The sequence below is a fragment of the Mobula hypostoma genome, chromosome 14, assembly GCF_963921235.1.
Source record: "Mobula hypostoma chromosome 14, sMobHyp1.1, whole genome shotgun sequence".
NCBI lineage: Eukaryota > Metazoa > Chordata > Chondrichthyes > Myliobatiformes > Myliobatidae > Mobula > Mobula hypostoma.
The window spans coordinates 62,113,514-62,137,896 of record NC_086110.1 but is presented as its reverse complement, the minus strand read 5'-3'; the positions used below and the strand labels follow the sequence as shown (position 1 = coordinate 62,137,896).

General features: G+C 42.4%; 1 protein-coding gene across 1 annotated transcript in view; it reads left to right on the top strand.

The window, feature by feature from the left end:
* The first annotated feature begins 20,283 nt into the window (after positions 1-20,283).
* The window catches only part of LOC134356326 (dynein light chain roadblock-type 2), a 66,386-nt gene continuing 62,286 nt past the window's right edge, over positions 20,284-24,383 (top strand). The window contains exon 1 of the mRNA XM_063067208.1: positions 20,284-20,368. Coding sequence (XP_062923278.1) covers positions 20,366-20,368 — 3 coding nt within the window. The 5' untranslated portion in view covers positions 20,284-20,365. The remainder of the gene's footprint in view (positions 20,369-24,383) is intronic.

Here is a 24,383-nt window from a genome sequence, read left to right as displayed (position 1 = left end):
ATTAATGCAAGTAATTAATTCAAATAAAACCAAAATGCGATACTACCCAGATAATTTGTTTCCCTTGTAGTTAGTGGACGAGCAAATGTTGGCCAGATAAATCAAATAAAATTGTCCAATCTGCTTTCCCAATTGCTGCTGAATCCTCAGACACTCTCCTTAAGGAACTCCTTTATCACCATCGGGAATTCCTACCATTCTATATTTCAGGAAATCTGATAAATTGGCAGTTCTCCTCATCAATGTTCCCTCTAAACTGTAATGACCAGTGTGCATAAACATCTTGTGCTGTGCTACTTTTGTTGCCCAGTGACAACAACATATGCACACTGAATAATTTCTTCAATAAAAACAGTATAAATAAGCCAGTTCTAAAATCTGAAGACAAGTCATCTCAGACTCCATGTTTTCAGAAAGCAGGGCAAAAATGTGATTGCGTATATAGATGTATATATGTGCATGCATGTGCACAGTACATACCTTAGAGGGAACATTGCTCCTCGTACCTGCAAGCTGGCAGAGGTAAGGACAACAAAGAAGTGGCCACAGGAAGGAGAGGACTGGCTACGCAATTGCTTCAAGTTGGTGGACTGGGCCGTGTTCAAAGACTCATCCAAGGAGAAGAATTGATACATTACAGTTGTCAAGGATTTTACAAAGTCAGTCATGGACGAGTGTGTCCTCACAAATTCAGAGTCTTCCCCAATCAGATGCCCCAAATGAACCAAGGGACCGCAAACTGGCAACAAATTAAAGTAGAAGTGGTCCAGGTACGACTGCTGGAAAACCATCTCACATGCAAAGTAGCAATTCTGGAACAAACTTGAATCACAGAAGGATGCTCGACTGCTGTGGTAGGGATTGAATGCCATCACCTCCTATAAACCAAAGGACATATAGTAATTGACAACAAGGTTTTGCTCCTAGATGAGTCCAATGCCTTTTATGCTTACTTTGACTGACAAAACATGGAGGCACTTTCAATAACTCCCACAGACCCCAGTGACCCCCTGATTTCAGTATCTGAGGCAGACATGACAACATTCTTCAAGAGGGTGAAGCAATGAAAAGCATTCGCCCCAGATGGGGTACCTGGCTAAGTACTGAAAACCTGTGCTAATCAATTGGCTAGAAGGTTTTGTGATATCTTTAACCTTTCGCTTCGGCAGTCTGAGATAGCCACTTACTTCAAGCAGGCTTCAATTAAACCGGTGTCCAAGAAGAACATGGTAACCTACCTCAATGACTATCAGCCAAAAGCACTTACATTCAAGATGATAAAGTGATTTGAGAGGTTGGTGATGAAAAATATCAACTCCTGCCTGAGGAGCAACTTGGATCGGCTCCAGTTTGCCTGCCAACACAACAGCTCAATAGCATATGCCATTTCATTGGCTCTTCACTCAACCCTGGAACATCTGGACAGTGAAGATGCTCTTTATTGACTACAGCTCAGAATTCAATACTATCATCTACTCAAAACTAATCAATAAGCTCCAACACCTAGGCTCAATACCCGCTTATGCAACTGGATTTCCTCACTTGAAAACCCAGTCAGTTTGGATTGTCAACAACATCTCCTCCACAATCACCATCAGTGCCAGTGCACCATAAGACTGTGTGTTTAGCCCCCTGTTCTACTCATTTGATACTTATGATTGTGAGGTTAAGTGCAGCTCCAATCTATTTTTAAGTTTGCTGATGACACCACTTTTGCTGTAATTGTATCAAACCAGTACATCTGCTCAAGCCCTGTAGATTATTCTCACTCAAGTACCCCACTCAATTCCCTTTGGAAGAAAATTAATAAATCTGCCTCTACCACCCATGCAGGCAGTGTATTATTGAGGTAACTACCTTATCAGTAAAGTGTAAAGCTTTTCCCCCTCACATTCTCATTTCTTTCTGTTCAAAATTTTTCATTTGGCTAATAGGAAGAGCTTTCCTCTAACCTATCTAAATCATTCATTATTTTCTAAACTTCCTTCAGATCTCATATTGTCAAGACACAGAAAAGGTATCAATTCAGCCAGTCAGGTTCATGGCTGTTCCCTGGTAGCAATCCCGTTAGTTCCATTCTACCACCACCCCGCCACCCCCCCCGCCAACCCATTCAATTCATTGTCTCCCACACAAATCTACTCTCCTTCATAAAACAGAGAACAAGTTCTTGATCAACAATTCAATTACATTGCAAAAAATGCTGATTACACACTCTGAGGATAGGAAGTAAATGACCTGTGAACAACAAGAGCCTGTGCTGAGGAAAAGAAAAACTAATTTAGAATATTCTCCATAAGGATCAACAACACACGCCACAAGAAGATTTTCATAATTTCATCCCATTTTTATTTTCTTTCAGGAACACTTTACAGACAGAACATAGGGATGAGGATGCAGGTAGAATGATTAGTAAGTCTGCAAATATCAACAAGGTCGGTGGAACAGTGGACAATGAAGAAGATTACCACCGGAAAAGTGGAGAATGGAAAGTGATGCATTTTGTGAAATTAAATCAGGCTAAATGTTAGAGTTTTGGAAAGTGTTGTAGAACAATGTGTTCTAGAGGTACAAGTTCCCTGAAAGTTGAGAGCAGGTAGACAGGGTGGTAAAGAAGGCATTTGGTACACTTGCTTTTCTCAGGAAGAGTGCTGAGTACAAGTGTTCTAATGTCACATTAGAAGATGAATCAGAGTTATAGGGATAGGTTAAATGGGTTAGGAATTTATTTCCCTGGAGCACAGAAGAATAACAGATTTTTTGATATAGGTATACAAAATTCTGAGGGGTACAGGTAAGATGAATTCTGTTTCCCCTCAGATTAGGTAAGACTAGAACTAGAGGTCATTGGTTTAAGGTGAAAAGTGAAGTATTTAAGAGGGATCTGAAGGGGAACTTCTTCATTCAGAGGGTGGTGCTTGTGTGGAATCAGTTGCCAGCAGAAATGCTAGATGCAGGTTCAATGATAGCATTTAAGAGAAGCTTGCAAATGTACCTGAATGAGAGGGGAATGGAGGGAATCAGAATCAGATATGGTCTCAGTACATGCAGATAGGACTAGGTGGGTGATTAGATGGACTACATGAGCCAAAAAGCTTTTTTTATGTGCCATAGTGCCCTACAGTATGATTCTATGTTGGTGAGACAGCACTTAGAACAGGGTTCCCAACCTGGCGTGCTCTTAATGGTCGGGGTCCATGGCATAAAAAAGATTGGGAACCCCTGTGCTAAGCGCTCTGACCATTGTGTTCCACTCTGGTTGCCCTCCTAGAGCATAGATGCCATTAAGCTGGAAACAGTCCGGATTCATAAGGATATCACTGGGATTCAAGGGTCTGAGATAAAAGGAGAGACAGTTTCCCCTGGAACAAAGAAGTCAGAAAGATGACCTCAAGGAAGTTTATAAAATCATGAGGGGCATAAATGAGATAGATAATCACAGTCTTTTTTCCAAGGTAGGGGAGTCTATAGATGGCATAGGTTTTGTTGTGAGAGGGGAAAGATTTAAGAGGGACTTGAGGGGCAAGTTTTTCACACAAAGAGTGGTAGGTGTATGAGCTGAAGAAATGGGAGAGGCAGGTCCAATTAAAACATTTAAAAGACATTTAGACAGGTACATGTTAGGTGGGCCCCTTGTTCAGCATGAACAAATAGGGTTGAAAGACTTTTTTCTATGTTGTATAACTATATGACTCTATAATGTAATCAATAGCTACATTTTCTAATAAGGCTGCCAACCAGAACAAGTGGAATTATAAATAGTTTGCAGTACTTCACTACAATGATCTATTTGTCATCACTCTTAAATCTGTGTAAATAATCAGTAAGCACACAAGTATTCCATTTAATACAAGTCATGTAACTCAGTTGGACTGTATGCCAGTAGGAGTTAGCCCATACGGCCTCAGGAAAATCCTAAAAGTTTGACAAGGATAGAATAGTTTGCTCCTTAGATACCTTCGTCACTGAGTGCATTGTTCATTCTGTTCATCAGTTAGTCTCATTTATATTTGACTGAAGGAAGGTGTTTCAGCAATTAGCCAAATCCTTCCCTGACATTCACTTCCAAGAATTACAAACTCACCAATAATAAGTCACACCATTATCAGAATCAAATTTATTATCACCGGCATGTGTCATGAAATTTGTTAATTTAACAGCAACAGTTTAATGCAATACATAATATTGAAGAAGAAATAAATAAATCAATTGATCAATTACAATATACGAATATTGAATAGATTAAAAATCATGCAAAAAGCAGAAATGATATATATATAAAAAAGTGAGGTAGTGTTCACGGGTTTAGTATCCATTTAGGAATCAGATGGCAGAGGGGAAGAAGCTGTTCCTGAATAGCTGAAAGTGTGCCTTCAGGTTTCTGTACCTCCTACCTGATGGTAACAGTGAGAAAAGGGCATGTCCTGGATGCTGAAGGTCCTTAAAAATGGACGCTGCCTTTCTGGCATCTCCTTGAAGATGTCCTGGGTACTTTGTAGGCTAGTACCCAAGATGGAGTCGACTAAATTTACAACCCTCTGCGGCTTCTTTCAGTCCTGTGCAGTAGCCCCCTCATTACTCCCCCCCCCCCATACCAGACAGTGATGCAGCCTGTCAGAATGTTCTCCTTGGTACATCTATAGAAGTTTTTGAGTGTACTTGTTGTCATACCAAATCCCTTCAAGCTCCTAATGAAGTATAGATGCTGTCTTGCCTTCTTTATATCTGCATCGATATGTTAGGACCAGGTTAAATCCTCAGATTTCTTAACACCCAGGAACTTGAAACTGCTCACTCTCTCCACTTCTGATCCCTCTAAGAGGATTGCTATCTATGAAGTGTTATCTACAGTACCCCTCTAAGTTACATATCATCACATCCAGGACAAACATCGCTTTTCACGCACGATGGTTGGATGAAATTTTATTATTCCTTGGCTGGCACCACTATTAGAGAACCATCACCAAAGAGATATCCCTCCACTACCTTTTCAGATCACTAGGTCGGAAGGTGACTAATTTGCCATCCTATCCCTCTTTCCAAAATAATTACCCTTTGATACCTGAGTTAATCTTTATATATGTACTTCAACAACTATTACCTTCCTTTTGAAAGCAAAACTTCTGTAACTGGAGGATCATCCAGGAAACAACTCCAACTAAATCCCAAATGACCTCTAGATGAGGTGAAAACCAATAATGTACCTTCCATTAAAGAGATCTGTTCTAAATTTTGTAGAAGGACTGATAGTTTCTGAGAAAAATATGAAAATAAAGTAAATTGATCCCATGCTCCTTGGAATTTATAATGAGTTGTGTCTTTATCAAAGTAAATATTATTCTGAGGAGTCCTGACAGAATAGCTACTGTGAGGATGTCTTCCCTTGTCAGGGATCAAGAACTAGAGGGCCAAGAATATGTATAAAAAGACATATACATGAGTGAGTTGAGGGAGACTTTCTTCTTATGCAAAGTCGTTAACCTTTAGCATTCTCCAGCAGGCTGTGAAAGCAAAATTGTGAACAATAAGACAGATCTATTTTTGGTGTAAGATCTTGAATATACCACTTCTGCTCCTGTTCCTTCTGTTAACAGCATAAAGGGAACCATTAAGCCCACCATTCCTCTGCCAGAATGATTTCCAAGTCAATTTCTTCCAAGTTTTCTTAAAAATCTTGATCCACTTTCTATTTTAAAATAATATTTCCAGCATATCTTCTATTATTAATATTCTTTGTAGGAGCCATGTATCTGTTCTCTATCTGATATATATTTTTGTGTGCACATTTATTATGGTAACTGGTCAAATGAGCGGAGGTGTGGTGAATGTGAAAGGAATAAGTTACCTATTCTTGCTTATTGCATGGCAGTTTGTAGCTTGGGACTAGTGGAGATCGTATCCTTTGCTGACCACTGAGGTAATGCTCAATAATGCTTAATTGTATGTTTGCTAATGGCTAATAAAGATCGAATAAAGGGTTTGACTTTTGGAGCAATCATTGGAGCGGTGGGCAGGTCACGCAAGTATAACAGTCCGTACGGTTGCAGGCAAGCGGGATTGTTTTGATTTTGGATTAGTTTTGCTGTTACATTCTTCTTGTGCTCATCCTAAAGTAGCTATGTCTCCAACTCAGCACTTTCAGTTCAACACACAATGTATAAACCATTATGTTCTACTGAAGGTTCTTCAATCTGAAGCAAAGTCTGTTTTACCTTCAACGAATACTGTCTAACCGGCTAAGTCTTTACATTTTCTTTTTTTAATTATTCCAGATTTGCAGAACTTGCATTTTTGTTTTACTTTCAGTGTATAGAACTTCCTGGAAATGGGCATGCCATAAAAAGCTGTTGAAATCTATTACCGTATAGAAACTATTATCAATGGTGAACGGAAGCATCACTCATCACTAGAGTTTAAGGGGATATCAAGGGGAGAATGCATGCAATGCCTTTCAGAAGAACAGGAAGTGCAGATGAGGAAAGAGAATGCTAACAGAATATATCATTAAATATTCAAAGTTAAAGTCAAGTTTATTACCAAATGCACAAGTAGATGTATACAGAGGTGCAATGAAACACTCATTTGCAGCAGTATCAGAGGCAAATAGCATCATATCAACAGCACTTAAAAGAAAAGCATCCAGCAACCGTAAATTATGCATAATTTTTACAAGAAAATTCAATTAGAACAAAAAAAAGTCCATTTTAGTGCAAAATGGCATCAAAGCAGCTTGCGTGCACTGTACTGTAGAAGCTAGTGATAGTATCAAAATCAAAACCTACACCTAAAATCAAGGGACTTTTCTCATGAAATTATGAATCATAAAAATTCGTACTATTACTCAGCAGATGCAAATTACCCTAATAGCTAACTATAATATCTATCTATCAAATTTAAATAATATTTTATCAGTAGTCTCCCTTGGTGAAGCACTCATGGTAATACTAGACTTCACTGTAAAATTCTTCCTTTTTCCTTCCATGTTCCTCTGATGGGAATCCATTCCTTTGTTCTCTGTTCAGTCACTGGTGGGAAAATAATAATTTTCAACTGCTGCAAAATGAAGTTTTATTTGCCTGTTAATTGTTTGCTATTCCCTTGATACTTTTACCATGTTGCTGTTGCTGCTCCTAGTCCTCTGAAAAATCCTTAACCTCATCCAAAATATGGCTTCCCATTACAACCACAACTTTGTCACACTTACACCTTGCAGCCACTATTGTCTATGGTCTATTTCTACAGTTTAACCTTTTTCATTTATGTGCTCAAATTCTTTAAGGATTTTAAGCGTATACGTTTTGCAAGTGTGATGCAAAGGAATACAGCATGCATCCTGAGTTCAGGTGTTCAAAAGTGGCAGATTGTGGAGTACATACTTCGCGGTTTTAAATATGTGCTGTTTAACCGGTATCCGTCTTCAATATTTTGCGTAGTGTAGGAATCAGTGTGGAGATATCTCAGTGAGAGGTTTTACCCAGATGTATCTACCAGGATGGCACCTAGCGAGGTCAGGCAATGTCAGGTCGAGAATCCTGATGATCCAAGCCAGCCCTTGACCTTGATTACAACCCGGGGAGAAATAGAACATTTTTGTCTGAGTTACCCTCGCTCAGTTGCATGTGGGAATTTGGAATTCTGGCGTAAGCTTGAGGAAATTGTTGAAGTTCACCAGATGCACTATAAAGATAGATATACACGTGTTGGTGAAAGTGAAGTGCCCAAGGAATATGTGGGATGGTATAGCCCAGAGGGTGCGGGATGGTACATAGGCAACTACTGGGAGCGCCAGCAATGAAGAACGATATCACTCTTTTAAAGGAGAAGTGAGGCAGCGAATGGGGGGAGGCGGGAGTAGCTGGGGAGTGATAATAGCAGTAACTCAGGAGCTGACGAGACAGCCATGGATTATGCAGAATGTAATATCGAGTGTACAAGGAGTATACAAGAATCCAGGGAGGGACGACCAAGAGAAATCGTAAAGTGACTATAGTGGATGCAGCTGCTGTGATGTCCCAGAGGGTTTGTTTTGCTTGCTGGTGGCTAGGGCACGAAGCAAGGAACCAATAGATGTGGGAGGGTAAAGGAGTTGATATGCTACAGGTGCAGCCTATTGGGACATGGCTGGAGGGCAGTGTCCAAAGAAGAGGAAAGTAAAACAGGTGAACGCCACAGCAGACACGCAATCTCTCACCCCATCGGTGCCCAGTCTGACCAATCTGACTGCCAATCAAATCATAAAGATGGCTCCTCGATCAGAAAAAGATGTGGCGGCGGGCCCCACTGTCAGCGCTGGTGACCCGCAGATGTACGCAACAGCATTGTTAGGGGGACGGCAATGCAATATGTTGGTGGACACAGGGGCATCGGTATCGATAACAAACCTATTGTTGCCAACAACCGGACAGGCTATTTATACTTGGGGTGTAGGAGGGAAAACAGTGAAGGCAGAAAGAAGCAAATACTCGAAATCCGGGGAGTGCAGCTTCCAGTGTATTTCTGGGTATGGCCAAATATCGAGGGCACTATCCTTGGAATAGACATCCTAAGGGAAGTGGAGGCTGTTATACAGTGGCATACGAAAGTTTGGGCACCCCGGTCAAAATTTCTGTTACTGTGAATAGCTAAGTGAGTAAAAGATGAACTGATTTCCAAAAGGCATAAAGTTACGGATGACACATTTCTTTAATATTTTATGCAAGAAGACTTTTTTATTTCCATCTTTTCCAGTTTCAAAATAACAAAAGAGGAAAAGGGCCGAAGCAAAAGTTTGGGCACCCTGTATGGCAGTACTTAGTAACACCTCCTTTGGCAAGTATCACAGCTTGTAAATGCTTTTTGTAGCCAGCTAAGAGTCTTTCAACTCCTGTTTGGGTGATTTTTCCTTGCAAAAGGCTTCTAGTTCTGTGAGATTCTTGGGCCGACTTGCATGCACTGCTCTTTTGAGGTCTACCCACAGATTCTCGATGATGTTTAGGTCAGGGGACTGTGAGGGCCATGGCAAAACCTTCAGCTTGTGCCTCTTGAGGTAGTTCATTGTGGATTTTGAGGTGTGTTTAGGATCATTATCTTGTTGTAGAAGCCATCCTCTTTTCATCTTCGGCTTTTTTCTACAGATGGTGTGATGTTTGCTTCCAGAATTTGCTGGTATTTAATTGAATTCATTCTTCCCTCTACCAGTAAATGTTCCCCGAGCCACTGGCTGCAACACAAGCCCAAAGCATGATGGATGCACCCCCATGCTTAACAGTTGGAGAGGGGTTCTTTTCATGAAATTCTACACCCTTTTTTCTCCAAACATACCTTTGCTCATTGCAGTCAAAAAGTTCTATTTTAACTTCATCAGTCCACAGAACTTGTTTCCAAAATGCATCAGGCTTGTTTAGATGTTCCTTTGAACCTTTTGAATAGAACTTTTTGGCTGGTATGTTTGGAGAAAAAAAGGGTGCAGAATTTCATGAAAAGAACCCCTCTCCAACTGTTAAGCATGGGGGTGGATCGATCATGCTTTGGGCTTGTGTTGCTAAAGGGGGTGTTATTAAGTACTGCCATGCAGGGTGCCAAAACTTTTGCTTCGGGCCCTTTTCCTTTTTGGTTATTTTGAAACTGTAAAAGATGGAAATAAAAAAGTTTTCTTGTTCAAAATATTAAAGAAATGTGTCATCTTTAACTTTATGCCTTTTGGAAATCAGTTCATCTTTTACTTGCTTAGCTATTCACAGTAACAGAAATTTTGACCAGGAGTGCCCAAACTTTTGCTTGCCACTGTAGATTTGGGAGAGGGAGAAATAATATGGACAAGTCAGGGGCAGCAAACATATACAACCAATTGAAGACACAACCTGGCTAGCATAGTTGTGGCTGCCCCGATCATTAGAGACTGGAGCCAGCAGTTCCCAGCAGTGTGGGGTAGACACAAGTAAGATTGTGGTAGAGTAAAGATAAACCCAGTTAAAACAGAGGAGAGGCTGTATAAACCCCATAAGCAGTACCCTATAAAAACTGATGCACTGACCGCTGTTCAGGGTAAAGTGAAGGAACTAAGACACCTGGAGATACTCAGAGAGACTGCGGCAACTACTAACTCGGCTATATTGGTCAGTAAAGCCCAGTGGATCATATCGCCCTTAAGACCATGCCGAGATTGCATCCCATAGTGGTGAGCCCTGCAATAATCCTGAATGGCCTGTCTCCAGAACTTAAAGTTTTTCCAGTCCCTCTGCGTTTAGACATTACTGCGAATAAGGCAACAGAGGAACAAGAGGCAACTGAAATTGCAAGTGTGCAGGAAGAAACTATGGAAACCAATTTAGTAAAATTGGCAGAAGAGAAGGAGAAATGGCGAAGAAAGGAGGCGCAAGTGCTACACCTGCCCCTACACCTCCTCTCTTGCCACCATTCAGGGCTTCAAACAGTACTTCCAAGTGAGGCAACACTTCACTTGTGAGTCTGTTGGGGTTACCTATTGCATCCGTGCTCCCGATGCGGCCTCCTCTACATCGGTGAAACCCGACGCAGATTGGGGGACCGCTTCGTCGAGCACCTCCGCTCCATCCGTCAAAACAGACAGGATCTCCCAGTAGCCACCCACTTCAACTCTGCTTCCCACTCCCATTCAGATATGTCCATACATGGCCTCCTCTACTGCCATGATGAGGCTAAACTCAGATTGGAGGAGCAACACCTCATATACCGTCTAGGTAGTCTCCAGCCCCTTGGTATGAACATAGAATTCTCCAACTTCCGGTAATTCCCTCCCCTTCCCTTCCCCTATCCCTATGTCACTCGGCCCCCTCCCCCAGCTGCCTACTACCTCCCTCTTGGTTCCGCCTCCTTCTACTACCTATTGTGGTTTCCCCTATCCTTTCTTCACCTTTCCTGCCTATAACCTCCCTGCCTCCCCTCCCTGACCCCTTTATCTTTCTCCTTACTGGTTTTTCACCTGGAACCTACCAGCCTTCTCCTTCCCACCCTCCCCCCACCTTCTTTATAGGGCCTCTGCCCCTTCCCCCTACAGTCCTGACGAAGGGTTCCAGCCCGAAACGTCGACCGATTGTTTCCACGGATGCTGCCTGACCTGCTGAGTTCCTCCAGCATGTTGTGAGTGTTGCAAAGGAGGGACCAGATGGGGAAAAAGGAGTCGTGGTACCACCACGTATTAGGCAGATACCACTGAAGTTATATCATGGGGTGATGCATCGGGGGAGGTAGAACATATTCATGACCCTCCAGCAGGATTGGTGGTGGCCAGGGATGGGCGGGGATGTTGAGAATTTCTGCCACCATTGTATCATTTGTGCCCAGCATAATCTTGGTAAGGGTAGAAAGCTACAGCTGGCAGATCAACCACAGACAAGGGTACCCTGGGAAATCATCAGATGGACTTCACGGGCCCCTACCCGGAAGCAGGGGAGGTGGGGAACGTGACTGTCAAGTAATTATGGATCACTTCACTGGGTAGGCAGAGGCTTTCCCAGCAAGGGACTGCACCGCTGAACGCATTCTAGTTCAGGAATTCCTCCCAAGGTGGGGAACCGCGTTTCAGGTGGACTCAGATCAGGGAGCACATTTCACAGGAGAAGTGATGAAGGAAATGTGCCAACTGTTTGGGATTCGACAACAGTTCCAAGTACCCTACCACCCTCTGAGTTAAGGAATGGTAGGAAGGATCAACCAAACAATCAAGAACACCTTAGGCAAAACTATAGCTGAGATAGGAAAGATATGGGGTGGTGTATTACCAGGAAACATGACGAGATTACAAGCATCCCAAACTGCACATTGGGCTTCAGCCTCTACGAATTATTAATGGCGCAAGCAATGCAACTCCCTTATGGAGTAATTACGGGTTGCGGGGAGCCTGGGGCTTACAGGGATAGAATGACACAGTATGTGAAAGACCCTTGTAACCAACTTAAAGTGTTGAAATACCGAGCAAAACAACAGCAGCAAATCGCTGATCAGAGAGAGCCAGAGGGAAAGGAGATAGTCCTTCCACAGCTCAGTGACCAAGTCATGGTGCGGGTGCTTCCGGAAAGGCCAGGGTTTGCCCCCAGATAGATAGGACCACAGATGGTACTCTTAACCGATGGTATTTGTGTCTGTGTGCAAGGCAGTGGAAACACTGGACTCAAGTTAAAGCATACGACTCATCCTCTTGTTGCTCCCACAGATGCAGCAGGGGAATCAAGTGTACCCAGTAACCATGTAATTACAGTGAATCTAAGAGAGGAACAGCAGCCAGCAATATCAGACCTGACCACAGCTGATGAAAACACACCTGGAGGAAATGCAAAGGCAAAAGACCCCTAGAGTGTGGCAGAAGACACAGAGCATGACAAAAAACTGAACAGCATGCTAAAGGGTGATGGTGATGGTACTCTGCAATGAAGACTAGTTGCTGAAGATAGCTGATTAGTTTAATAGCATAGAACAGCGGTCCCCAACCACCGGGCCGCAAAGCATGTGCTACCGGGCCATGAGGAAACAATATGAGTCAGCTGCACCTTTCCTCATTCCCGGTCACGCACTGTTGAACTTGAACATAGGGTTGCCAACTGTCCCGTATTTGCCAGGACATCCCATATATTGGGCTAAATTGGTTTGTCCCATACGGGACCGCCCTTGTCCCATATTTCCCCAGCTAAGGTAGAGAGTTTAATGAAACCTTTCGTGCCAAAATGGCGTAAAGCAAAGAAGCAATTACCATTAATTTATATGGGAAAAATTTTTCCGCATTCCCAGACCCAAAAAATAACCTATCAAATCATACCAAATAACACATAAAACCTAAAATAACACTAACATACAGTAAAGGTGGGAATGATACGATAAAAACACAGCCTATATAAAGTAGAAATAATGTATGTACAGTGTAGTCGGGAAGATTAAGCCAAAACAGATTTGTGGGGAAAAAATCATCACGTACGTGCATGCGCATGTCACACATGAGCACATAGGTGCCCGCACAAGGCTCCATGGTCATGATAGTGTTTCCTGGGGTAAACACAAGTGCCCTGTATTTGAATACTACTTTTGACCCTCATTTGGGAGTGAGAAAGTTGGCAATCCTAACTGTAAAAACCATGTTGAGGTGAGTTTAACCCTACTTGAATACCAACTCCCTCCCCACCACCCCCCTCCACAAGTTCCACAACCTTGATAGCATTTCAGACTACATAGATTTTAGTAAGGCATTTGACAAGGTTCCACACGGTAGGCTTATTCAGAAAGTTAGAAGGTATGGGATGCAGGGAAGTTCAGCCAGGTGGATTCAGAATTGGCTTGCCTGCAGAAGATAGAGGGTCGTGGTGGAGGGAGTACATTCAGATTGGAGGATTGTGACTAGTGGTGTCCCACAAGGATCTGTTCTGGGACCTCTACATTTTGTGATTTTTATTAACGACCTGGATGTGGGGGTAGAAGGGTGGGTTGGCAAGTTTGCAGACGACACAAAGGTTGGTGGTATTGTAGATAGTGTAGAGGATTGTCGAAGATTGCAGAGAGACATTGATAGGATGCAGAAGTGGGCTGAGAGTGGCAGATGGAGTTCAACCCGGGGAAGTGTGAAGTGGTACACTTTGGAAGGTCGAACTCCAAGGCAGAGTACAAAGTAAATGGCAGGATGCTTGGTGGTGTGGAGGAGCAGAGGGATCTGGGGGTACATGTCCACAGATCCCTGAAAGTTGCCTCACAGGTAAATAGGGTAATCAAGAAAGCTAATGGGGTGTTAGCTTTCATAAGTCGAGGGATAGAGTTTAAGAGTCGCAAGGTAATGATGCAGCTCTATAAAACTCTGGTTAGGCCACACTTGCAGTATTGTGTCCAGTTTTGGTTGCCTCACTATAGGAAGGATGTGGAAGCATTGGAAAGGGTACAGAGGAGATTTAACGAGATGCTACCTGGTTTAGAGAGTATGGATTATGATCAGAGTTTAAGGGAGCTAGGGCTTTACTCTTTGGAGAGAAGGAGGATGAGAGGAGACATGATAGAGGTGTACAAGATATTAAGAGATAGATAGGGTGGACAGCCAGCGCCTCTTCCCCAGGGCACCACTGCTCAATACAAGAGGACATGGCTTTAAGGTAAGGGGTGGGAAGTTCAAGGGGGATATTAGAATAAGGTTTTTTTTTACTCAGAGAGTGGTTGGCGCGTGGAATGCACTGCCTGAGTCAGTGGTGGAGGCAGATACACTAGTGAAGTTTAAGAGACTACTGGACAGGTATATGGAGGAATTTAAGGTGGGGGGATATATGGGAGGCAGGGTTTGAGGGTCAGCACAACTTTGTGGGCTGAAGGGCCTGTACTGTGCTGTGCTGTACTATTCTATGTTCAAACTGCACAGGGCATCTGAAGGCAGTAACCCCCTCAGTCTGAATGAGGAGCTGGGCCCTTTCAGTAGTCAGACCAGTGATTGACTGGACAGTTCAAAAGGGGGTGCCACCGGGGAGAGGTCCTTGCAGACTTTGACATAAAGACCACCCCAACTCCTTCTTGTACATCGATGAGAGGACCTGTGGGTGCTCCTGGAAAGAAAGAGTTTCAGTGACCAGAGAATGAAGTGGTGAAGACAAGGAATGTGATTAAGCTGCAATTGGCCTGCAGGGAAAGAGCTGACTGGCACACGAAAGAAGCTGCATTTTTAAAGACTTGTTCAAATTTCTGGAACAACCTCTCTGCTTAACATTTGGGTGTTTTTGCTGCCCTATTTGAGTATATCCTCCTAGGTTGGCCTTTCCTAGTACAAATTTATTTTTGTCCAGGAAGGCGAAGAGGAGGGACTGTTAGAGCGATTTTTAGGTTTAGGTCATTTACATTTAGCAAACGGCTTTGGCTACCAGCCTTCTGTTCCTTGATAATGTACTGTGGATTCAGTTTGGGACAATGCATTCCTGAAAGCTGTGGATCCCAGTTAGAAGGTGTGAAGTTTGTATGTCGTTTCAAAAGAAAGCATTGTCTATACTTTGTAAATATGGTATTGACCTTTGTGCTTAGCAAATAAATATTGACTCCAGCAGACCTTTCCACCGAAAACGTCTCTACATGATGCCTGCGGTACCTTGTTTTGTCGAATAAAGAAGCTGCTTTGTATCTAGCAGTAACTTTCTCTGGCGATTTAATTCATGCAACAACAGTGCTAACACACTTTCTGAGAGAAAAATGTTTTAAGATTGAGATCTCAAACCTGGTTTCACATTTTTTATAGTCTTCTGAGAAGTAGTGAACCCTGCATTCCTAATGTTCAGACATATGGATACTTCAATGGATTGGAAAGTACCAATCACAAACAAGAGAAAACCTGCAGATGCTGGAAATCCAAGCAACACACACAGAATGCTGGAGGAACTCAGCAGGCCAGGCAGCATCTATGGAAAAAAATACAGTCGATATTTCGGGCTCAGACCCTTCGGCAGAAAAGGATGAGTAGATTAACAAGGTGGGGGGAGGGGAGAGAGAAATGCAAGGAGATAGGTGAAACTGGGGGTGGGCGGGAAGGGAAGTTGATTGATTGAAGAGATACATGGCTGGAGAAGGGGGAGTCTGATAGGAGAAGACAGAAGGCCATGAAGAAAGGATGGGAGGGAGGAGCACCAGAGGGAGGCAATGAGCAGGGAAGGAGATAAGGTGAGAGGTAAAAGGAGAAGGGGAATGGTGAAGTGGGGGGGGGGAGAGCGGACATTACAGAAAGTTCAAGGCCATGCCATGATGTTGGAGGGTACCCACATGGAATATAAGGTGTTGCTCCTCCAGCCTGAGTGTGGCCTCATTGCAACAGTAGAGGAAGTCACTGATTGACATATCCGATTGGGAATGGGAAATAGAACTAAAATGGCTGGCCACTAGGAGATACTGCTGTAGGTGCTGGGCAAAGTGGTCTCCCAATCTACATCATGCACAGTATATGACCCAAACAGACTCACAAGCCAAGTGTTGCCTCACCTGGAAGGACCGTTCAGGGCCCCGAATAGTAGTGAGGAAGGAGGTATAGGGGCAGGTGTAGCACCTGTTTCGCTTGCAAGGATGTGCCAGGAGGGAGATGAGCGGAGAGGGACAAATGGATAAGGGAGTCACGTAGGGAGTGATCCCTGTGGAAAGCAGAAAGTAGAGGGGGGAATGCAGGGAAAGATGTGCTTCATGGTGGGATCCTGTTGGAGATGCTGGAAGTTTCAGAGAATTATGTGCTGAACATGGAGGCTGGTTGGATGGTAGGTGAGGACAGGAGGAACCCTATCCCTGGTAAGGTGGTGGGAGGATCGGGGAGGAGAAGATGTGTGTGAAGTGGAAGAGATCCGGTTGAGGACAGTATTAATGGTGGAGGCAGGGAAGCCCCTTTTTTTGAAAAAGGAGGCCATCTCCTTCGTTCTAGAATGAAAAGCCTCATCCTGAAAGCAAATGCAGCAGAGACAGAAAAATTAAGAGAAGGGGATGGCGTTTTTACAAGTAACAGGGTGGGAAGAGGTATTATCCAGGTAGCTGTGAGAGATTATGGGTTTATAATAGACATCAGTAGATAAGCTGTCTTTAGAGATAGAGACAGCGAGATCGATAAAGGGAAGGGACGTGTCAGAAATGGACCAGGTAAATTTGAGGACAGGGTGGAAGTTGGAGACAAAGTTGATGAAGTCGACAAGCTAGGCGTGGGTGCAGGAAGCAGCACCAATGCGGTCGTCAATGTAGCAAAGGAGGATGGACGCCAGTGTAGGCTTCGAACTTAAGACGGTTCCACGTCGCCAACAAAGAGGCAGGCAAAACTCTGACCCATGCGAGTGCCCATGGCTACACCTTTTGTTTGAAGGAAGTGGGAAGAGCCAAAGGAGAAATTATTAAGAGTGAGGACAAGTTCCACTACACGGAGGAGGGTGGTGGTGGAGGGGAACTGATTGGGTCTGGTATCCAGAAAGAAACAGAAGGTGTATAGGTACTGGACATCCATAGTGAAAATAAGATAATGGGGGCCAGAGAACTTGAAATCATTGAAAAGATCCAGACTCTGTGAAGTGTCACAGTTGTAGATAGGAAGGGACTGAACGTGGCGGGATAAAACAGAGTCAAGGTATACCAGTTGAGGGTGGCAGGAGTTCCGGAGAATTATCTGGTGGATGCGGAGGCTGGTGGGGTCATAGGTGACCCATTGGAGATGGCAGATGACTATTGCTCTACTCTCTCAACACTCATCCTCCTTTTCTTTCTTCCATGGCCTTCTGCCCTCTCCTATCAGACTCCCCCTTCTCCAGCCCTGCATCTTTTACCAATCAACTTTCCAGCTCTTTACTATGTCCCTCCCCCTCCTGGTTTCACCTATCAACTTGTGTTTCTCTCTCCCCTCCCCCATCTTTTAATCTACTCCTCATCTTTTTTCCTCCAGTCCTGCTTAAGGGTCTCGACCCAAAACGTCGACTGTACTTTTTTCCATAGATACTGCCTGGCCTGCTGAGTTCCTCCAGCATTTTCTGTGTGTCGTTTGGAACAGTACCAACAATACTTAACCAGCTGCAGTGGGAAAGCCACATTGTTTACATGACAGATACCATATGTCCAAAAACATACTATTATGCTCTGTTTTGGAACATCTAGATAATCGCAAAACATACATCAGGCTGATATTCATTGATTACAATGGACATTCAACACCGTCATCATCTCCATACTAATCACCAGACTTCAAACCTGGGCCTTTTTATCAATGGATCTTCAACATTTTTAATCAGAACATCAGTCAGTGCAGAGCAATAATAAAATCTCCTCCCCACTGACAAACAACACAGGTACACCACAAAAATATGACTGTAGCTCATTGCTCAGCTCTCTTAACACTCATGAGTAGGTGGTTAAGCACGGTTCAAGCACCATAATTTGCCGATGACACCACTGTTGATAGATCTTAGATGGTGATGAGGAGGCGTACAGGAGTGAGATAGATCAGCACATTTAGTAGTATCCCAACATCAGCCTTGAGAGAAACAACAGTGATAGAAAACCAAGGAATTCATTGTGGACTTCAGGAGGGGAAAGACGGGAGAACACACACCAATACTCATTGAGGGGTCAGTGGTAGAAAGGATGAGCAGCTTCAAGTTCATGGATGTCAACCTCTCAAAGAATCTACGCTGGGCGTAACGCACCTATGCAATCACAAATAAGGCACACTAGCAGCTGCGCTTCATTGAGAGTTTGAGGAGATTTGGTATGCCACCAGACTCTTGCAAATTTCTATACTGTATATGTATAGTGGAGGTCACTCCGTCTGGTTGCATCAAAGCCTGGTATGGAGGATCCAACGCACAGCATCGCGTTGGGTTATAGACTCAGCCAGCTCCATTACTGGCACAATCCTCTCACCATCAAGGACATCTTCAAGATGCCATACCTCAAGAAGGTGGCAACCAGCACTAAGGTCCCTCACCATCTGGCACACACCCTCTTCTTGTTACTCGCTTCAGGGAGAAGGTACAGGAGCCTTAAGACCGATACTCAATGATGCAGAAACAGCTTCAGGACCTCTGCCATCAGATTTCTATATGGTCCATGAAACCAAACACTACCCCATTATTCCTTTTATCCTGCACTATTTATAGTCATTTTATATTGTTGCATAGTACTGCTGCTGCAAAACAACAAGTTTCATGACACGTAAGTCAGTGATAATAAATCTGATTTGGATGCCTGTCAGAATCATAATCAAGTTTATATTATCATCGGCATACATCATGAAACTTGTTAACTTTGTGGCAGTGGTACAATGCAATACATGCTAAACATAGAAAAAGCTGAAATACAGTATGTACTAGACAACAGGGTGACTCACTGGCGCACCCTTTGAGAGAAGGGTAGTGCAGTCTGTTGTGACCAGAATGAACATTAAATGTTCCTGAATGCTATTGGTATCACTTTGCTTTGGAAACTGAATAATAAACCTCATTTTATTAAAGAAGAACGACGCATAGCAAAGCAAATATAGCTCCTCCTTGTTTAATGAAGGACACTTTTAATGGCATCATTTCTGGTTTATCTGCCACTCTGTGCCTCTTGTTGTCATTCTGGAGACGTGTACTCCTTACATCCCCATCTCTTCAGTTGTTTGTCTCTGATCCTGGAGACATGCATGCCTCTCCTCCTCTGTCTCTTCTTCTCTAATCTTTTTTGTCCTCATGTATGTGAAGGATGTAAGAAATAAAGTCAATTCAATTGATTCATGGAAATCCCTGACTACGTAATTCCAACTACCATTAATAGATCCATATCTCTGCAAGTCTTTGCTTTTCATATATGTGTACTTTTTAACTCTCTTGAGAGTTCATGCATTAAGTTTCAGTCCCTACCACACCCTAGAAAAAAAAACTTGATCTTCCCTTTAATCCTTCTGGCAATTATTTCAAAACCATCTTCAAGGTTTTTGAAACTACTGCTATATTTCTATATACCCAGGGCTTCATAATTTTTACAGCTGTATTAAGTATCCATCCCTTCATCCTCCTTAATTCCAAAGGAGAAAACCCTTGCTTATCTAGTCATTCTTTATAGTTATCATTTTTTAAATTCTCTCAGAGCCACTGAATAGGCAGTGAGAACAGGACTCACGACGATGGGTCCATATGGCATTCAAATAACCTATCCAGTTGCCATGCCATGCACAATCTAGTTCACCTGTAGCAGAATCTACTATCAGTTATCTCAGAGCCCACAAAGCAGGAATGGAGGCAGGTCATTCTTAACTGCAATGTGCTGTCAGCACAAATAGTTATTAACAGAAAATCAAGATCATTCTCCAAACGATCTCGCTCTTTAGATTACCTTCTTGACCTCCTTTCAGGTGGTCTGTTTCTCAGAAATGTTCGCAGTTGGCATAAAATCACAAGAAAATCTAGTGAACTCTATCAGATAAGTAGTAATTATATTTGCAATTGTACATTTCTGCTTTTTACATTTTCTGGTATCTCTATTCACAAATATCTATTATAGATTGAGATGACAATAGTTGGAATAAATGTGCTTCCTTCAATTGATAACGCTCTTTCTTCATACAATTAGTTTAGTACATAGTGATTAGATTATATTAGCCACTATAAAACTACTTTACGTCAACTGGCAAGCATATTGACAATCAATTACATTCTTATTCCGTTAGTTTTCACACTCTTCACCGACTATCCAAGTTATTTCTCCAAGGATTAATAATTCTAAGAGTTTGGCGGACCTTTCCGAAACAACACTGAAAGCTCAAAGAGGACGCAATTTACAATTACACAGCGCAAAAGAATGTCGCACAGCGAATATATCCGGGCCAAGAGTCATTTCCGGTTCCGCCTAGCAACCGGTGGTCACTGTGAGGTGTTTGTATCGTTACTTGCTGCTGGGTTTTGGGGCGAAGATGGTAAAACGATATATTACGCTCATTTGTTATTATTTTTTGCGTATTGTTGCATCGTGGGGGAAGTTAATGGAGGTTGTGTTAATGCTGTTGTGCGGCACGATCTGCTGTGGAATTGTCAGCAATGAATCTCAGTGCCCAATAGTTTTGAAAAAAAAGTCCTGTTCTGTTCATAGATCAGATTCTTTTAAAATGTATGTTTCGGTCTCTTTCCAATGTTGAAGATTTATTGTAAGAGTATTTTCTTTCCTTTTGTAAAGTTTCTGTGGAAATATGTTTATTTTAATACACTCGTAATTAATACATCGATAATTTGGCCTAAAATAGGTTTTCCTTGACACTTAAATTCTTGTGCTGACGAGCAGCTGAATATTGATGGGTTCAATTACTGCATTCAGTATTTTACAATAACGAACTGCTTTGATGGTTTTCCTGTGATCTAGTTCTTCAGACATCTTCAGCCCTTTTTAAAAAAAAAATCCGAGATTTTACTATTTTTATTGTTCATAATTGGCTCTAATGTTTTGCAAATTACCATTAATTATAGCCTGATAGAATCTCTGGGTTCTGAAAGTGTTTTTTCCACTTTTTTTGGCCAAAAACTGGATGAAACAATAGATTGAAAAACATAATTGTGTATTTTTAAAGAAACAAAAAGATTTGTACTTTTTAAATGGGGTTGTGAGTTAGCAATGTGTGTATTTTGGACTACTGAATTTTATTTCTTGAGAAGGACTATAGATTTGTATAATATTTGATTTAAGTATAAGTTATTGCTGTTGTCTGTTTATTGCTGATAGGAACAATCTGAGGTAGAAATTTCAGAATACTGTGGCATACTGAGAAAAGGTGCTTTCTTCCTAAAAGAGGATTGCGGTTCTAATACTGAATAATCCTGCTGTCAAAATTGAAAATCTTCAGAGTTGTTGATTTAACAAGATTGTTAAGTGAAAATAGACTGGGCGTTCCTCTCTGCAGGCGGTTTAGATGGGGTAGAATTTGTTAGGTGGGTCCAGGGGAGTTTCTTGAAGGAGTATGTGAATATCCAACCTCAGGGGAGACTATATTGGATTATTGACTGAGGAGTGAACCTGGCGAAGTGACTGACTTCTCAGATGCACATCTGACATGTGGACATCATTTAAAGACTTGCTGCACAGAGTTTAAGACTTTTTTTTCAGGAAGAGAGAAAAGGATGGCAAGGTATGGGAACCTTGGATGTCAGGAGAGATAGTTAATTAAGTCAAGAAGAAAGAGGAAGTGTAGGTATGGCTTAGGAAGCTGGAATCAAACAGGATGCTTGAGGACTATAAAAGGGGCTGAAGAAAATGCAAAAAGACATTTAGGAAAGCTAGAAGGAGCCATGATAAGTCCTAGTTAAGTAAGATTAAAGAGAATCCCAAGATATTCTGCACATACTTCAATAGCAAGAGGATAACTAGGGAGAAGGTAGAATAAAAGAGGTAACTTGTGCTTAGATGCAGAGGGTGTGAGCGAGACCCTAAATAACTATTTTGTCAGTTTTTATCAAGGAGAAGGATATAGAATATATAGCAAGATCAGAGTGGAACATAGTGAAATGATGTGTTGCAGGGTAGAATATGCCAAGATGACATGTTTCAGTGCAGAGCACACTAAAATAATGAGTTTCAAAATTAGGAAAGAGGTAGCATTAGGTCTCTTGAAAAACATTAAAGTAGCTAAATTCCTAGATCTGTTGGTATATACCCCAAGTTCTTGAGAGATGAGATTTCTGAGGTCTTCACCAAGATCTTTGTATCCTCACTAGCCACAGGTGTAGTGCCAGAGGACTGAGGGAAGGTTAATGTTGTTCCGGAATAATCTTGGAAATTACAGATGGTTCTCTTGTCAGTGGTATGGAAGCTAAAAGATAGGATTTTTAGGGATAGAATTTATATGCATTTGGAGAATCGAGGCTTTGGGGAATAGATCACACCTGAGTAATCTGAGATCTTCCAGGGGGTGACAAGGGTTGATGTGCAGCAATTGCATACATGGATTTTAGTAAGGCATTGGGCAGCCACAATAGTGTAGTGGTTAGCATGATGCTATTACTATTGAGGATGTTCTGGAGTTCAGGGTTTAATACTGCCACTGTCTGTGAACTGTTTGTATGTTCTCTCTGTGACCACATGGATTTCTTCTGAGTGTTTTGGTTCCTCCCACAGACCAAAGACATTCTGGTTGTAAATTGTCTTGTGATTGAGCTAGTAGTAAATAGGTGGGTTGCTGGGCAATGTGGCTCATTGGGCCAGAAAGGCCTGCTCTGCAGTTGAACTGCCTGTCTGCCAGAGGCCTTTAGGTTCAAACCCACGGAATAATTGTTAAACACAGTTTACTTAAAAGTAAATACTATTTATGAGCAAGTTTGCATGCTCAGTTGAACCAGAGAACTTGGAAAAATCTGCAAGTCAAGTGAGCCCCCAAGTACGGTCTGGGTTGCTGTTATAGGTCCGTTATCACATACATACTTTGATAAGAGTGCAGAGAAGCTTTCTCATGCAACAAACACTTCTTTGTTCATACATTATTCTCACGGCACGACTTGGCAAACTGCCGATGAGTCGGTTAAGTTTTAGCCCTTTTAATTCTGCATGTAATTCCTCACTGCACTGAATCTCTAAATAAAGTAAATTAAAATAAATCTACAAGGTCCTTATGATCGATATGTCCAGAAAGGTAGGATGCGTGAGATCCAGAGTGACTTGGCTAATTGGATCCGAAGTTGGCTTGAACAGAGAAGACAGAGGTAGTGGTGGATGGGTCTTTTTCTAGATGGAAGTGTGTGACTAGTGGAGGCTCATGGGCTAGTAGGTGGGAACAAGAGGAGCTCTTTCCCTGTTAAGGTGGTGGGAAGATGAGGTGAGCATAGCTATCCAGGGAATAGTGACTATGTGGGCGAAGACAGCATCAATGGTGGAGAAAGGGAAACCCTGTTCTTTGAAGGAGGGGGTCTCTGATGTCCTGGATAGGAAAGCTTTCTCCTGCGAACAGATGTGGCAGGGATGAAGGAACTGAGAAAAGGGACTAGTATTTTTACAGTAGACAGGGTGGAAAGGGGTATACTTAAAATGGCCATGGGTATAAAAGATAGTGGTAGACATCTTCAGAGATGGAGACAGATCGAGAAAGGGGAGCAAGGTGTTAGCAATGAACCAAGTGAGTTTAATGGCAGGGTGGAAGTTAGAGGCAAAGTTGATGAAATTGATGAGCTCAGCATGGCTACATGAAGCAGTACCAATGCAGTTATCAGTGTAGCGCAGGAAGAGTTTGGGGGCATTGCCAGGGAAGGCTTTGAATTTGGACTATTCTACATAGCCAACAAAAAGGCAGGCATAGCTGGGGCTCCTGGGTGTTCCTTAATTTAATGTTACTTAATATTACTTAAGTTATGAGCATGCCCATTGCCACCATATCTTCAGGAGGTACATTCCAGGTAAAACCAACTCTCTGGGTGAAAATATTCATACTTTACATCTAGTACTCCTTACCTTAAACCTATGCCCTGCAGTTATAGGCATCTCTGTTGAGGAAAAAGTTTCTCACTATCAAAGTAAGATGTTTCTCACGTGTTCATGTTTTGGGTTGAAGCCCTGCATCAGACTCATTGTCAACAATTCCTTTCCCCTCACAAATGCTGTACGACCTATTAAGTCTCAACAGTAGATTGATTTTTTTTTGTTGCTCCAGATTCCAACATCTACAGTCTTTAAATTTTGCCTCCTATGGACATGAACACTAATGTCCCTTTTCCTAACTACTCCTGAGGGGAAGGCCTTACTGTTTATCATGTATATCCTAGCCTAAAGTACCCTCCCAAAATATATTGCCTCATTTTCAAGATTGAATTCAATATGCCCCAGCTCTGTCCATCTTGCCAACTCATAAGTATGTTTCTGTAGCTGATCCTCCTCGCTACCAGCAATATTACCTGCAAATTTACTAATCATATTTCCAAACTGTTAGTATATATAACAAGCAGAAAAATTCCCAGCAC